Raw genomic sequence first — 17,379 nt, forward strand, 5'->3', positions numbered from 1 at the left:
TGCTGAAAGTATTGGAAACAAGTTAAAGAATTTCTATACTGCAGAAAGAATTCCTAGAGTATTGATTAATCTTAGTATAACTGAGAATGAGGTATTGCTGCAAGCGGAATGACTAATATTTTACACTTCCTCTCAGCCTGACAATTTCCCCAGTAGTTCTTAAGAAAAAGTGTCTGTATTGTTTCATAGACCTTTTACCAGTATAATTCACGTCATTAAGAATCGCACCGATTTCAGAATTGCAAATGTAACACCAATGCATAAAAAGCGGGACAAAATTAAACTAGGAAACTATAAGTCAATCAGTCTTATTTATGTTGCTGGCAATGTTACAGAAATGATAGCTGGAACTGAACTAAAAGAATTATTTAAAACATTTGCATTTTAAGAGACAGCCGACATGGATTTAGATGAAAGCCTCATTTAATTTACCAGCGACAAGGACAGTTGATCCACTATTGAAACCACTATAGAAAATGACATATTTAGACTACCAGAAAGTCTTTGACAAGGTCGCTCATTAAAAGCTTTATTAAAAAAAACTCAATGTAAAAAAACACACATGGATTGAAACTGGTTTAACAAACAAGAATTATTATGCATTTATCCATTCTAAAATGCATAACCTATGAAAGGGGCTGATATTTATGTGTTATGATTTGTATAAGCAATTTGGATTTTGATATTAGCTAACAAAACAGTTAATGGTTGCATGACACAAAAATACAAGTGGCAAACACACAAACAGCAGCAAGAGAAGTACCGAGGGTTAAAAAAAATGGATTGGATTTTATGAAATTTAAAAGTAACATTGAAGCACAAACATTTACTATGCATGTATATCCCACATGGGTGATTTGGAGCTGTAGGGAGTTACACAAAAGAAGGATCTGGTTGTTTATGTGAATTATTTTGCAGCTACATCAAAATAACATGAGGAAGCAAAGAAAAGTTAATGGAATATTTGGGGTGCATAGGAAAAAGTGTGGGATTCAAACACAGGGTAATTATGAACCATCTTTAAAATTCTTTAGTAAGACATCTACAATATTCTAGCTCCAAGAGGCAATTTGCTACAAGTATACAAAACGCCAAGGGGTTTAGATGAGACTATTTTTCAGGTATAAACAAAACCAGATCACAGTTGAAAAAAAAGGAATGTATTGAGAGGAAAACAGGACCCATTTCTACAAACTTGTGAGTGTCCAGAGCATATGCTCTCCATCCTGTTTGTTGAGAACAAAAGTTATGCCTTTTGAAAATAAGATCTCAAACAAGGATGGACACAACGGCCACCTCTTGCTTGCAGCTGTGCGTACAAAGCACCATATTTCACTTTACTGTTTCTTTACGAGTTTCATACACTCACGTTTTACGCTGCCTTTTGCACAGAAAGGGATGAATTTCCAAGTTACACATTACAGATTGCTTAATTAATATCGACGACACCTTCAGTTTAAAAAAAACTAATTTTAAATTGCAATCTGTGTGGGAACCATGAAAACGAACGACCCCCCCCCCCACAAACAAAAATGGGTAAAACAAGATAATGGCGTTTTTGTTATAGTGAAACAAGGGCTTCTAACTGCACAACCGTAGTTTGGCACTTGCCCCCTAACCGAGCATTTTACTGAATCAATAACCAAGAAATAACTTCGCCTTTTACACCGAGCATTTTACTAAATCACGAACCAAGAAATAACTTCGCCTTTTACCATCACAAACCAGCGCATCTCAAACTGTCTACGCTGTAACCAAAAAATGGGGCACAGTCATCGCAATTACTTGTATATGTAGCTGGACCTACTAACTTGCTGTATAATTAAGGCCGCCTTTTACAATAATACATAGAAAATGGCAGGACTCTCATCCAACCGTGGCATTGGAAAGGTAAAACGTCACCCTATTGAATGGACTGCCCACCAATCCATGCGAGTGGGCAGAACGAGCGAAGTTGTGTGTGTTTTTTTATCCTTGCCGTTTTGTAAGTTTGTATGAGAGGCACAGAGCTCCAGAGAAAGGAACCCCAAGACATCCACAGACAAGGCTGGTCACCTGACGCGGCGGGCGCTCCTCATTGGCTGCGGCAGGCAGAGGGGAGGGCGTACCGACGGCGGCGGCGTGGGTTCGCCTGTGTGACACAATTACAACAACTTTGAGCTGGTGGTTTGGGGGGAAGTTTGTGATATTAACCAAATAACACCCCGTTTTGAAAAACCCCGCATTCATAGCACTCCATGCACAACAACGCTCTCGGTTGCATACAGATATTTTTTGTATAAAACAATGTAAAAAAAAAGAAGACCATTTTGGAGGGTTTCTTTTTTTGCTCTCCTGTAAAAAGGATTTACTGTTTATTTTTTTTTACATTTTTTTTCAATCCTGGAAATAAAAAAGTTGGTTTTCCCTCTCCCGATTTTTTTGGCTTCGCTGTTTTGTTTTGGTGGAGGTTTTTCGTTGGCTGCCCCCCCGGTGCGTTCCCATGAAATCGTGCGGAGTGTCGCTCGCCGCTGCCGCCTGCGCTGCTGCTCGAAGTCTCGGCGCTACTGCTGGTGATGAGGAAAAGAAAATGGCGGCGGGAAAAGCGATTGAAACCGAAGAGGACTTTCCGAGGCTGACAGCGCAGGAGAGGGACACCCTGGCCGGGATAGACAGGTCAGAAAAGGGCGCGGTGTGGGGAAAATGCCGCTTTTTCTCTTCTTCCTGGCGTTCCGCGGTGGTGGTTGTTTTCTTTTTCCAAAAAAACAAGAGTAAATTTAAACCCGCTTGGTTATTTTTTGCAAAACCTCCCGAGTTAACGCGGAGCCGCCTGTGTGTTGTTTTCTGTTTTACAGCCGGCTGTTTGGATTTCAGAGGCTTCATGAAGATGGCGCCAGAACGAAGGCCTTGCTATTAAAGGTATTTGAAGAATATCGGACCCGAGAAGGTCTTTTCCCCCTTAAACTCCTGTTAGTGCATTTTGTACCTGGGAGGCACCTAGTTTAAAGCGCTTTAAGAGAAAAGAGGTCGACCTCATGGCGATGCGCCCCCCGTGCATTAAAAATTGGTGTGTTTTGCACCCTCTCCCCGATCTTGCACATTGGCAGAGCTGTGGGAGATCGGGAGTGGGACTCTTATTTTGGGGCATTTAATTTTTCAGGGTAGCAATGTTTGCAGTGGTGACGTTGTTAGTGTTATTGTGCATGTGTGTTTTTAACATGGAAAAGTAGTGACTACATCAGGACCTTCGTGCATCTCACCAGGCTGCGTGGTTCCGTTTTCCTGTTTTTTTTTTTGGGAGGGGGACAGTTTTGGCAAACTGGTCCTCGGATGTTGATGTAGGATCTGTAAAAATGGGTCAGTCATATTTGGGAGCCACGTCCAGTTTGTGGCGATATTACGGATTGTTAGATGGCTGTGCGGTTTAGATTGCAGTTGGATTTGTGTTATTGAACCTGAATTCGCGACGAGGGGAATTAGGATCTTTATTTTAAATCCTTTCACCCCCCCCCCCCCATGACTTTAGCTCAAGCTAAAAGCAGAAATTGTTGCAGTTATTTGGTGTTTTCCAGTAGTTGCGTTCCCTGGATGTTATTTACATGGCCGTGTCGTGCAGTAAGCTGTACCCGCCACCCAGCCGTGCCTGTCGTCGCGGTTTGCTTGACAGTAAATAAGTAAAAACTTGTTGACCGTGTTCGTGTGGAAGGGATGCTGTCTTACGAGGGGGGAGAGGGGGTTTGCGATGAAGTTGTTGGTTCTGTTTTTAAACATAGTTAGTAATGGCTGCTTGAATCGGCCCAAGATGGCGGGACGGGGAGGAGAAAAAGTGAGAGAGAAATAGAGGCAGGGGAGCTAAATTGTCGAATATATCAAGCCTGTTGAGAGACATTAGGCGGCGAGTTCAGTTTCTCTCCGTTTGTTTTTATACTTTTTACGTCGTTTTCACCTACAGTATTTTGCGTTTTATTTTAAAAAAAACCGACGGGGACGGCTTGCTTGTCTGCTGCGTTTGCTGTGCGCGTGCCACCCTCTGCTCTCGGCACCTATCGCATCATCAACCTGTAGCACATTGGACACCGAACAAAGGCTACCAGGGGGGTCAGTTTTTGGAGGTTCCCATTTTTTCTTCACTCTAAAAGAATGCACGATGCAGGTGCACAGTTTTTGCAACCCCCCCCCCCAGTCTGTTTCACTCGTCTGTTGAGTCGTGCTCAGGAGGTCTGGAAGGTTTGGGCCTCTTTCGTGTGCCATGATATTCTTCGGGGTGAGGGTGCCTTAAGTGTAGACCCAATTATTCATGAGGCAGGGCAACTTCAGTTTTTTTCGCAGGCTGTAACCAATGCGGTTAACGTTTAGTTTCGCTATGCACCAATACTGGCACGTATGGTACGACTGAACCAGTTTTGAAATTCGTGGACTTGTGTGTGAGAAATACTCTCTTGTAGGATTTGTCCTCATGCCTTGATATGTAAATTAAAAGGCATCGGTGGTGCTCAAAGCCATTGTTTTTAACTACGGATTGTGTTTCTAGTTTTAGGGTTGTATTAACGATGCACACTAATTCTAGTCAGAGTAGGATATCACTTCCGTATTTGGGAATCTATAAACAAAACGGAAGGATAAACATTAGGGGAAAGATGGGCGTCATTTAGTCAGACAAATGTCCCTTTTATCGAATTGTAGTTTTGTTGCGCGTTTGTGCTTGAACGCCAAGCCTTTAGATTAGCTTTGGTGAACGTTCACTTTAAATGAGCCCAGAATTTGGGGTTTTATTTCCAGGTACAATTTTGCCATGTTGTTACTTTTGCTGTCTTGGTGAAAATAACCTCGCAGGTTTTATGGTTTCGAAAAAGATGTGTGGGTGAGGCAGCAAAACCTTACTGCAAAACAGTGCGAACACGTTGGTAGAAAATTATTGCTGTTTGACCAGGAGTGTCTCTTCATAGCACATTGAGGTCCAGGGCGCCTGGAAAGTGTTGATTCTCTTACTGTGTGTAGTTTTCATTAAAAGTTTTAAATGTAAAACTACTGGTACAGTGGTCTTTATGAATCATTGGTAGGCCACCAAATGTCTGTGATAGTCTTAAGCAATAGGAAGGATGGGATTACATTAAAATTAAAATGATGGATGCTTTCTGTATTAAAGAGACAGCACTTCATAAAGACAAACATATTGGGTAGAGGCCATTCAGCCAATGTAGTTCAGCACTTTAGATAGCTAATTGATCCAAGGATCCAGCCGTTTCTTGAAAAAAGTCCAAGGTATCAGCTTCAACAGCATGACTGGCTAGCTTGTTCCATACTCCCACAACTATTTGTGTAAAGAAGTGCCTCCTGTTCCTAGTTTAAACGTGCTTAGACATACGTGCCACTTATTAAGAGCACATTGTTGGCCTTGACTTTGAATCTTTATCACTAGAAGATTGCTATATAGGAGCCTCTCAGACAGATTTTATTAAACATCCACTTAAGGCTGTCATCCTTAATTTCCTTGTCAGTTTTTTTTTTCGTGGTGGTAAACTGATGTCATTCTATTATTTGGTGTGCATTTCCTTTACTGTGTTTTTGACCGTGGGGATTTCTTTTAACTAGAAGTAATAGCATTGCAGCACTGACTCGTTAGTGGAAGATATAACTCGGCATTTTCTGTCATTCAAATGGTAAAAGCCTTGTTAAAGACTGATGTCGTCCTCTTTTCCTTATTGTTCAGAAGGCTTAAGGTTAGGTTTGATAAAAAATAACTAAGGTTACGATTTTGAGGGTAGGTCATTAGGAGTGTGTGGACTCATTTGGCTGTTTTTCTAGTATTCTATTCACAAAAAAATAACTTATCATTCTTGAAATATCCTAGATGAATCTTTGTTTTAAATTAATAAAAGCAATAAATCTAGGTACCAGCTAAATAGCCATTATCAGATCGTTAGCATTTTCAAGGTATCGATTGGTGTTCTTGTTCTTTAAACTTGGCTGCCGCGGTGCAGTGAAGGGTTTGGCCGAAGGGCCGCATGATCTGAGGCACATTGATATTGTCCATGACCGCAGCATTCAGATAGTTTTCTCACAGTTGTGTCCTACACCTGAGTCAAAGGCTCGTTCTGACTTCTGTGCACGACGGTTCTACTCTCACCCTTGGCATCTAAAGGTTTCTCAGTTCTACAGCTGTGCATAGTGATCCCCTGGCATAACAATTACATTTGCTCTTCAGCGGTGAAAGTGATCTGTGATTTTGCTGTTGTTGCCTCATCAAGGAACGTCAGAAGCCAATAGTTAGTTAACGCTGCGAAAAGAATTGGAGTTATTTTGAATACTAGAAATTGTGGGATTTATCTTTAGTGATTATTAAGTGGACTAAATAATTCAAGTTTGGCGTAGTTGCAACATTGCCATTGTAAACTTATTTGGATTAGTCTGAGGATTCCGTCTCTGCATTGTTGGTACTAAAGCTCTAATATACGACGAATGTTGAGTGTAAGAACACTGGTTTAAATGTTCGAGTATAAAATGCAGCAATATTCTGGAGTTGTGTATTTTTTGCAGTTGAAGTCTGCATGCCAAACTAGACCTATAAAAGATTTCTGGACGCCCTCTCTTCTATCAGCTTTGTATTTAAATTGACTAACCTTGGAATTAGGGACCATTCCAAACTAATGTTACAAGTGAGTAAGAAAAGATTAAGCCTGTTCCTTGGACTGGGAGTTTTGTGTCAGTAAACAGCACATATTCTATCTTTGATGTGTAGTTATGTTTAGTTCTTTACAGGTAGCATGTAGACGTTTTTCATCTTGTTTTTAATTGTGCTGGTTCTCAGAGTGCATGGACTCTTCAGGTGAGGAAAGACTGTATTGTGGCATTAAGAAGTGTTTACTTTTTAAAGCCTGAATTTTTTACAGCTAGAATTTTCTTCATCCTCCCTCCCCATATCTAAAGGGAAGTTTGCCAAACTTAACTACATCAGAATCCAGCTTATGGATGAAGGCTTATCTTATTGGACCTGTATAAGCCTGAGTTGATCTAGACACTAGTTCGCTCAATCCTGGTTCATGGACATAAAATGGGCTTAAATAGTCGTGTCAACTTCCTTGGTAAAGTGTGAGCAAGCTCTTCAGCCTCCCAGTTTCACTCATTTTTGCCCATTGCAGTAAAGATCTTCATTTCCTGGATTTGGAGTAACCCAAGCATACGAGGGATGCTGATAAATTATGCTTGGCGTGGGCTCCTTTCATGATCTGTGTTCAGAATCATGTTTTTTCTAATAGTTGTATTCACCTGCAGGACTTGTAACTGTCGAGTGGCTATAGTAGACTGGGTTGTGAGTTTCAAGTCCCCAAGTGTGGAGAGTCTCTGTATGAACTCTTTCATGTTAATGTGTGTATTTCATATCTGTGGGCTGGCATATCTTGTGAGCTTGGAGTTTACTGGTATTGTGCAAGTTCTGACTTCTAGATGGTTAAAACTGTAACAAATAACAGTGGAGGCAGGGGTATCGGACCCTGGTCCTGCACAGCCGCAGTCCAGCAGATTTCATAGGTAACCTCCAAGTCGTCATTTTCTAAAGGCCAGGGTACAATTATACAATTGGTTAAACAGGAGACGTGTTCAATGAAGTAATTATTTGGAATACAAAAACGGAAATATCCTTTGGCCCTCAAAGACTAATATTCCCTGCAATGACATATTACTTGCTGAATTGATCAGTTTGCTTCACCAAGTGTGCCTGATCTTTACACAAAAGATGACCTGTAAGAATAACTTGGTAGGTGCCCTCCATGTCCAGGATTGGAGACCTCTGGTGAACAGCATTACTCTATGTAAACAGTCATGCTGTAATAAGCTTAGGTTTAGTTCTGAGTAACCAGTCCCAGTATTCTGCCAAGAAGTTGCTATTTATTGCACTGGAACCGGAGAAGACCAGAAAGAGCATAGTTTTGTTTTACCGAAAGCAAAATGCCAGCTGTATGTTTTGTGTGTTTTTTGTTCAGTTTTGCAGTTTGCAGAATATGAGGATTAAGTGTTGCTTAAATAAGTTTCTTGTATGTAAGTTAGGTATTCTAGGTGAAACAGGTATCTGGTAACAGTTGGGGGGCTAAATAAGAGGAAAAGACCCATTGAAGCAGAATTCTGCCTTGAAGTCCAGTGAGCATGTGAACTTTGTGCCGTATTGAAGTAGTCCTCCTTGTAGTTTTGGACCTAGCAGCTTCAAATTCTGTTTAGATACTCTTTTCCCCCTGTAGTATTTAGCATTTGGAATGATCTAAAAGCCACAAAAATGAGTTAAACACAAAGCACAGGACATTTAGTCGTAATGAAAATCCCTGAAGTTGAAAGTTCTAGCTTAATTAAAAGCAAGATATGATTGATGCCCATATCTTTACTTTAAATCCACAAAAGGCAAAAGGAAATCCTGGAGAATTAACCAACTCAGAAGTAGTTTACATTAAAATACAAAAAAAGCTTATTGTGCAGAGGGAACTTGGTGAAATCTGACATCTCAACAATGCAGAGAAAATAATTGCAGTGTAATTTGATTCTCTGTCAACATGCTGCTGGCCTACTGGAGAGCTATACCCCTTTCCATCAGTGAAGGCCCAGCTGTCATGTAAGGTAATAAAGAGATAAGAAAATTAGTGTAATGACCTTTCCCGTCCAGATAGGAAGACCTTCCCAGGTTACAGACTGAAACTGATTCAGCAGCATTTATTTCTACTGATTTGGCTTCAGACTTTCATACTATAACATGAGGACTAGATGCTTGTCTTATGGAGGTCTTCTCACTTCTTTAAAATGTAGTCTTAATAGTTAATGAAGACCATTAAAGAGATTGGTCTGGAATACTATACTCAGGCCAGGGCTGTCCCAATCTTCAAGAACTCTGCTTTAGTTGTTGTTTGCTAAATAACGTAATCTTCTGGCCTGTCTTACTGGTAACCCTTTGACATTTGTTGTGAATGTTTCATTTACAAATGTTTAGATGAGCTATATCAAGAAATACGTTTTGGGCATCAAATGATATTTTGAATGTAATGAACGGATGCCTAGATGAATTTTCAGTCCTTTAACTCATTTCATATAGTTTCCCAATCCCTACTAATTTCTTTTGGTTTCAAGGTAAACAAAACTTTCAGCAGAAATTGCTAATTGCTAATACCAATAAAACTGGTTTTGTCTCACGCCTTGTGATCTCTATTGATTTAAACTGATGTATGCTTCGAACAAAACATTTCATCAAATAACTAGAAGGGAAAATTTAGCATTGTAAGTATTTAAAAGCTGCTTCTTGTGATTTGTCCCTAGGATGTTCCATGGGCCTTTTTTGCCTTGTTTTGAGGGATGCTGAGCTGGACTGTTTTAGTTTTTGCCATTTCCATGTTTAAATTTACTTTCTATGACCTGTTTGTAAAACATCTTACAGTTTTAGGGGAAGAGAAAGATAAAGTAACAAAGAACTCAGGTTATGTCCTTTATCGTGTTTATATGTTAAGCATTTCATCTTTAAGCATCTTGAACTGATGTTTATTCTTTTGATTTTATCTTTTGGAGTTAATGGGTTTAGAACCTCTTATTCAAGCTTTATTGGAGAAAATAATTCTGCTGTTTTTGGAGTCATTTAATTAGAAAACAGATGCATCTGGTTTAGGGAGAGCTGACTGAATCTTTAAAGGCATAACAATAATCTTAGACTAAAACTAGCAGACTTTGGAAGAGGTTTCAATTATCAGTGAAGTAGAATTTTGAAGTGTTAGGCCTGTGTGGGTGTCCTGGTTACCCTTTACTGTTGATTTGTACTGTCTGGGCTCCTCCAAAAAATCCCTTTTAATTCAATTGATGAAGCAATTTCTCTTTTTTCCCCCACTTAACTGTTTAGTGGGGCTGCTGGAGCAGAGGAGCTGTCGCATGTCAGCCAGGTGGGGCTGCACGCCAGTGGTGGATACAGTGTGTCTCCTCCTACACGTGAAGATCATGGGGGATTTATGAGATGACAGGCGTGATATTAATGCAAGGCGTTATTACATGTACCCAGACCAACTGGGGTTCATTTGATGCGGGACAAATTTGTACTGCCAAAAGACTTCTTTTTTTTGGTCAAGACCAATGCCTACCTATATGTTGTTTCAAATATACGGCCTCTGTAACGTCACTGGTACTGGGGACCAGTATAAGTACACTGTGTAATGAGAGCTCTGATGCATAGAGACCCAAGTAAGTTGAGGAAAGATTGCATGGAATAAGCACTCCCTTGTTTTATAGATGGGAGTTTATTATTATTAATTATTATTTATTATTGGATCTTAATTACAGTAACAGGGCATGTATGATTGTACTTACAAACCTTTTCTTTACCATCATCCAGAAATTGTGGCCAAGAATGGGCCACCATCACCCCTGAACAGTGTGTGCAAAGCTGGTACATACTTACCCCAAGTGACTTAAAGCTGTTATTGCCGCAAAAGGCGGCCTTACAAAATATTAACGTGTGGGTTGAATATTTTCTGACACAAAACAATGTCACACAAATTAATTTTGAGTTTCAGTGCATAGAATTAAAAATTTCACAGAGCACAAAATTTTAGTGTAGGATTTGTAATTCAGTAAAATGAGAGAATTGGGGTCAAAGGTCTGAATATGTTTGCAAGGCACTGTATATTGGTACACTTGTAAGTCACTTTGGATAAAAGCGATGGACAACTAGTATTAGTTCACCAGCTATCAAATCACAACCCACATCTGCTTGTCAGCCTTGTTACTTCAGCAGTTACCCCCAGCATCTCTTCTAGACATCTTTAGGCTGTTTTTTTTGCTTGCTCAAACATATAGTATTTGCTCAGCCTGTAATCTTCACACAGCAAATGCAACCACCACAAATTCCTTGTGTGGAAAAAGTTATTCTGAAGAATGGCTCCTGTGGTGGGTGGGAATCCACAAATCCTGTTATCTGGAGTCTGGGTAGGACACGTGTGCAGGGAGTCGGGGTGGTGAATTTTATATGGGCAGAACAGCCACCCCTTGCTTTTTACCTTTACCTACCGTGTTTTCAGAGGTTCTCCTCCAGCTGAGGCAATAGTGTGTGTATTTGTGTTTTACAATTGTATTTTTTAATGATGAAGAGCTGGTCACTGTATTCGGTGTGGGTCCTAATGCCCTGGTACAGTCATTAAAAATCCCAGGGCGTTTCTTGAAGAGAGTGTCTTACGGCAGTGTCTTGTCAGGGGGGGATCTGGCCATGTACCAATCATGGCTTCTAAATAATCCCACAAGACAGCAGTTCCAACCTGGTTCAAAATTTGAGTCCCAGGTTTACAGCATCCAATGATACTACACACTCCTGGACTTTTAAACTGTGAATTTGTTGCAGTGTTAACCTGGACGTATCTTTTGATGCTTTATTATTTTTGTACTGGCAGAATTCTTGTTTTATTCTTTGTTGTACCTGTTTTAAAATGTTTTCCTGAGCCGAAAAAAGTGTTTCACCAGTAAAGATGGGTGAGTAGCTTCTGGTTGTTGGTACTTTGCACCCGAGACCAATAAAGGGCAGATGCCTGAAAGTGGTGAAAGGTAATAACATGTCTTTGTTTTTGATTTGCTTAAACAGGGAAGTGCTCTCCCGGAGCGTAAGCAAGGAAGACAGGGAGCCATGCAGTGACAGCTCAAGCCCAGAGAATCGCCTAAAGCAGATGTAAAACAGACCAGTGGAAGGCCAGCAAGCACAGAAATGTTACTTGGGCTGCAGTGTAGTTAACGTGAGAAAGAAAAACATTATAGATTTAAGACACCAGGCAGATCCAGTATCAGGACAGAGGGGTGACATGTGCTCTTTAAGTTCTTTAAGCTGTGGCTGTTGCATGTAGTGCAAAATGTAGTGGCATAGTTATGTACAACCTTATTGAAAAGATCAACAAAAAGGACAACTCTTAAGACCACAAGCACAGACAAGAATAATTGCCCATATGCCATAGATTGGAGGAACCCGCGTGCTGTCGTGATGAAGACAGAGTAAAATGTTTCTGTGAGGAGATATAGCCGTCAGCAAAAGCACAAGCAAATTTTCATGTCCACGCTGACATGATAACATTTTGGCTCTTTCGTCTCTTCAGGTCTCTGTGCACGTCTGTGAAAGGCATCACCACGGCAATAATATTTTTTTCTGCTTTTGTTTTATGGGTGTTCACACACTGAAGGGAGAACTTTTGTTCCTTTGCCAAGACCCTGCTGTTACAGCTCCTGTGCAATTAATAAACACAATAACAAGTTTGCAATCTGCCTTTTCAGTCCAATCCAATGTGGCTGCCCAACTGGCATCCTGCATTTCCAGGGCTTTACACAGGCAAGTCCTGTAGTGTGGCTGCTTAGTGATGGCCAGTCCGTTCTAAGCAAGGGCAGCTCTCTAGTTCACAGCCAGTTTGAAGAAGAGAGAGGTGCGTGGAGTTTGAGTAGAATGGTGGATCTGGAAAAAATCTTAGATTTAACCATTTTGGGATAAATAGTCATATGCAAACAAAGGTTAGTAGTTGAAAAAATTTATGGCAGTGTTCCTCTGTATGTATGCAATTGACATTACTTATTTACAGGACTTTGTGATAAAGCTGAAAATGGGGAGTCTAAAGCTATCTATATGATCTGGCAATACATTTTAGAATGTTAGAAAATGTTGTTTATACTTGTTGATTTACAGCCGAAGACAGGCCTCCCCAAGGTTATTCCTCACATTTTCTTTGTACTTTTAGCTTTTGAACTAACTTAGTGGTTTCACTGTCCCTGATATTTTGTTGCCAGATTTTTGTGATTTTATTTTTACTTTACATCTTTTAACCTTCTTGTTATACTTCTAAGTTTAAAGTAAGTGGTGGAGTAGATTTAACAAATGCTGAAGTGCAGAAAATATTTCCTTTTGGAATAAACTTTTCTTAAATCTATGAATGTTCTGTATGTATGAAATGTATTAATTCTATTGCAGAGCTATTATAACTATATTGAGAATTTCAAATCACGGTGACACCTGCTTTCTTGAACACCATTGACGTGTTTTGATGCACAGATTTTCATTTCTCTGGTTTTCTCAATTTGACCGAATCTGGATCTTGTGCAGCACGTTTATTATGGGGAAACACTGCTTGACTGGACTTCTTTCACCCCCTCCTGTATCTGTAAAATGCATTATATCTGCAGTGCAACATAAGAAAAGTTGCAGACTAGAGGAGGCCGTGTGCCCAATCTGAGCCAGTTGTCCTGAGGGTCTCGTCCAGCTGTTTCCTGAAAGAAGGCAGGGTGTCACTGGACAGTTTGTTCCACATACTCACAATCCTTTGAGTAAAGAAGTTGTTCTAGGTTTTTAAGTGAAAACAATGTGGAAGTGTATTTGAGTCCTCTGGTTTGTGTTCCACTCCTGAAGAGGCCTGGTTTTTTCAACGCCATAGTGGATTTTGAATATTTACCGTGCCAAGAGAGGAAAACATGCTGTAACTAAACAGAAAGCATGATCTGTACACGCATATCCTAAAGAAGAGACTATGGAAACTGCTGGTGAAAGGGCAGAGTATCATATCTTAAGAATGGTAGAACTGAACAGTACTTCTGCTTTATATTTAAATGTTTAAATTGGGTTGTTAATGTTAATGTTTCATTTTGCGTTTAATTTTTATCTTGTAGGACAAACCAGAATGGTTTCAGAGTCTGTAATGTTAAAATGACGTTTCCACTTCGCAGTTTTTTTTTCTCTGAAACAGCTTCCATTTGTAAAGTGAGAAATGGGTATAATTATTCACTTGAGTTTTCAAATACAGCTTCACATAATTTCTGGGTGATGGTAAAGAAAAGTATAATCATACATGTTCTGTTCCTGTAATTAAGATGCAATAATAATGAAGTACTTGGGCGTGACTAAAAGGTTTTCAAAATGATTAAAGAATATAAGCATTATGGACATTACATAAACAATGAAAGTGCGAATATTCAGTGTATATTCTGTACAACATATGCATGCTCCTGATAAAACAGTGTTTAGAAGAGTAAGAACAAGGTAATAAGCTGTGAGTGCTGTTTCTGGGAGAACATTCTCTAAGGTTGGCTCCAGTCTCAAGCTGCATGTCCAGAAAGTCTGATGAGACCCTGCACGCTGGGTTTTCTACATACAGCGCTTGTCTTGCTAAAGAGCTAATCGGACAAACTTTTATGTATATGTATCCAGACATTGATATTTATAATAATGCAGCCAGAACAAATTTGTTTTTTTGTGCCCAGATTAACAAAGCATCAGTACGACTGTAATGAGCATTTTAAGAGATTCAAGGTGCTGAAAAAACTGGTAATGTCACAAGAACCAAAACACACCATCAGCCTGAGCCAGTCGCATGCTTACTGGTAGTAGGGCTTGTGATGGCAAAGTGTAGTGAATTTATTAAGAAGCATGAAATTGGTATAAGTGCCTATGCTTAAAATTCTGTAATGGAAGAGAATGTTACATTGTTACAGTTTGCTGTATGTGTTACAGACTGCATGTGCTAATTCAGTAATGTAACTGTGCCTGTAATGGTATGATTTCACAGGCTAAGTTCAGGCCTGAACTAAAGGATCATGCTTAATGTCACTCCTGCAAATTCAGCTTCCTCCAAGACTTGTCTTATGAAAGCAAAAAGGGACTGGAGAGCTTTTGGTAGGTGAAGCAGCAGACTAAAAGTGTAATTGGTTATGAGTATTAGCTGTATTAGCAAGTGTGAAATTTGAACCCCGAATACAAAAAATGAAAATTACAAATGACCCAAATAAGCAAATAATGATGCATTTTCTAAGTAAATAGGCTAGAGATATAAGATTGGGCTTTTTAAGCTTGCTGTGGGACAGACTTGTATCGGAGTTAAAGCATTGAATTGGGTCTTAAACAAAATGTGTTAAAGAGGTCTTCTTAAAAGACAGGGAAAACATTGCATTTATAAGTGAGGTGAGGATGGCTGAAAGAGGCTTTCACTTGGTAGTGAGCTGGTAAAGACTCCAGCTGATGGACTAGCAGATTCGAAGTTTCTGAGCACCCCAATTCCCTGCTGTGCCAGAACTCGCATACAGGAACGTGAGAGCAGGCTCAAACAAGAGGAGCCTCTTCATGCCATTTTTTGTTAGTTACTCATTGCAGGATCTCTTCCTGATGCGTCTTGAAAAAAGACCGTATTGGCTTGAACGGCATGGTTGGTCAGCTTGTTTTGCACCCCCTATAATCTTTGTGTAAAAAAAGTGCCTCCTGTTCTTTTTTCAGAAATGCACTTTCAGCTACAGCCTCTTCCTTTTTTTGGTACATGGCATGTGATGTCAACATCCCTCTTGGGTATGAGATATGCTCTAAAACTAGTGTTGGGTATTGTTGGACCACAGCAGAAATTCCCTCCATGCTGTGCCTGGGCCATATCACACCATTAACAAAGGAAAGCTCTCTGTTGGTAGAATGTCCAGATCACAGGACCTGGTAGTAACACTGTGTATTAGGAGGAAAAAGAAAGCATGCTGGGATATTAACTACTAGCATAGAGACTTCCTGTTAAATTGCATGCATTGTATAGATAGAGAAACAGACAGCTAAACTGACAAGGGATGAGAGAGCTCAAATAACATAAAAACCCTGAAGGATCACAAGATCTGTGCAGTGCAGTTCGTTTCTGTACCTAAAAATGTACGTTCAGGGTGTATGACGCGCATTGTGGGTATGCACATGGTTAATAAAGGGCAGGAGGTTTTTTGACCCGAGACAGAAAAACTGCATCCAAGGTATGATTTGAATAGTTTGTGCATTAAAGTCCACAGCAGCTATTCTGCTCTAGCGGTCCAGTACACTGTAGGTCAGGTAGAATTGAGAAACATTGCTCTACTTATGTAGTCTAGATAGCGGACACTAAAGAGTGGAATCTGGTGAAACATTCCTATTCTTTTGAACAATGTTTCGGGATGTTTAATAAGTAGTTGGGATCTCAATTTAGCATCTCTTCTGGAGGGCTGCACCTCCTCTACAGCATTGATTCTTCATGCCATAGTAGCTCTTGGTTTTCAGAATTTCTTGTCCACAGAGAAGAGCACCACCTTCTGGTCCACCAACATCATTAGTACCATCAACTTGAATAGAAAGTTAACCTTTTCATCTCTTGTTAGAAAGGTATCAATGGAATTTTCCCCTTTATTGTACTGATAGGACCAGCTTGCCCTTTTTTCTGACTTGCTGTCTGGAAATCGTCTCTTTCCCATTTCATGGGTTAACATGTTCCTGCCGTATCTGAATTGTGTTGGTCTAGTCACAAAGTAACCCCTCCCTCTCATGTAGGATAGAGTTTAATGTGTGACACTGAAGTGAGCAGGCATACCAGCAAAATAAGAGCTGAAGTGTACAAGTTGCATGAATAGAATGTCAAATTTTTAAGGACTGTTGACTTTTTTCAGTTGTTCATCTTCAAACTGTGCAAAAGATGTGATAGAAACATTTAATTTAAACATCCTCAATTATGCTTTATCATTGTACCTCTGATTTTGTGACCAGCAGTAGTATAATTTGTAGAGGTGTACAGGATTAGGATTTAAATGTCTCTTTGGAATTGCTATTTCTCAGTACGTTTCACTACTGGTAAGTTGACATCTGTATTGCCACTTTCTACCCTGATCTTGTCAGGTCTCAGAAGTTCAGGTAGGCTGGGCCTGGTCAGTTCTGGGATAGGAGAGTTCTAGGGAAAACCAGATTGCAGAGTGGTACCTGGGAATACTGCTGTAGAAGGAGCTGTCTTTCCAATTTGATGTTAACTGTGGGCCATGACTGCCTGGGTATGAAGTCCCCACTTCATTCAACTGGTGAAACAATTTCTCACTCTCATCTCATCAGCTATGAAGTGCCCCCTCCCCCCCCATATGTAAATACACTTTGGGATCCTTAAGAACTAAAAAACTAAAAGTGCTGTATAAGAGCAAAGAACCATAATTGCTACGAATCCTATATCATTATTTTACATTTTTCCATTGAGAATAATGTTGTTCCCCAAAAAGACATATCAGACCTTGAAAATGGCCTTCTGTCAATATATATGAGAATATAGCTTTTTGTTGTGCTAAAATCCTGGATCCCTGTCAAAGCTTATCTTCTGCTTCATCAGCTGACTTGTCACTTGTCTACCACACAAGGAAACCTCATTTGGCACTAAAAGCTTCTCAAAATGCTTCACATTTTTGTACAACATTGCGTTTGCAGTATTTTGGTAGTTTTCGTTACTGTCTTCAGATGGCAGTAAGCAATTGATAAATTATTGATCTGTGGGGTTTTAAAACCTATAAAAACTAACTAGTCAACTGTACAGTCAGACTGATGGGCAGGTATAGTAATCAGGAGATCAGAGTTGCTTGTTTTATCAGGTGAGTCAATGAAACTGGTTTGGTATTTTATACAAT

At 39.9% G+C, this 17,379-nt stretch overlaps 1 protein-coding gene across 4 annotated transcripts in view; it reads left to right on the top strand.

Moving 5' to 3' along the window:
* The first annotated feature begins 2,117 nt into the window (after nucleotides 1–2,117).
* Nucleotides 2,118–17,379, top strand: part of kdm6a (lysine (K)-specific demethylase 6A) — a 104,213-nt gene continuing 88,951 nt past the window's right edge. For all 4 annotated transcript variants that reach the window (XM_088605543.1, XM_088605560.1, XM_088605551.1 and 1 more), the window contains exons 1-2: nucleotides 2,118–2,655; nucleotides 2,835–2,898. In XM_088605543.1, coding sequence (XP_088461669.1) covers nucleotides 2,483–2,655; nucleotides 2,835–2,898 — 237 coding nt within the window. In that variant the 5' untranslated portion in view covers nucleotides 2,118–2,482. The remainder of the gene's footprint in view (nucleotides 2,656–2,834; nucleotides 2,899–17,379) is intronic.

This window comes from Lepisosteus platostomus, chromosome 2 (genome assembly GCF_059453375.1).
Source record: "Lepisosteus platostomus isolate fLepPlt1 chromosome 2, fLepPlt1.hap1, whole genome shotgun sequence".
NCBI classification, from domain to species: Eukaryota; Metazoa; Chordata; class Actinopteri; order Semionotiformes; family Lepisosteidae; genus Lepisosteus; species Lepisosteus platostomus.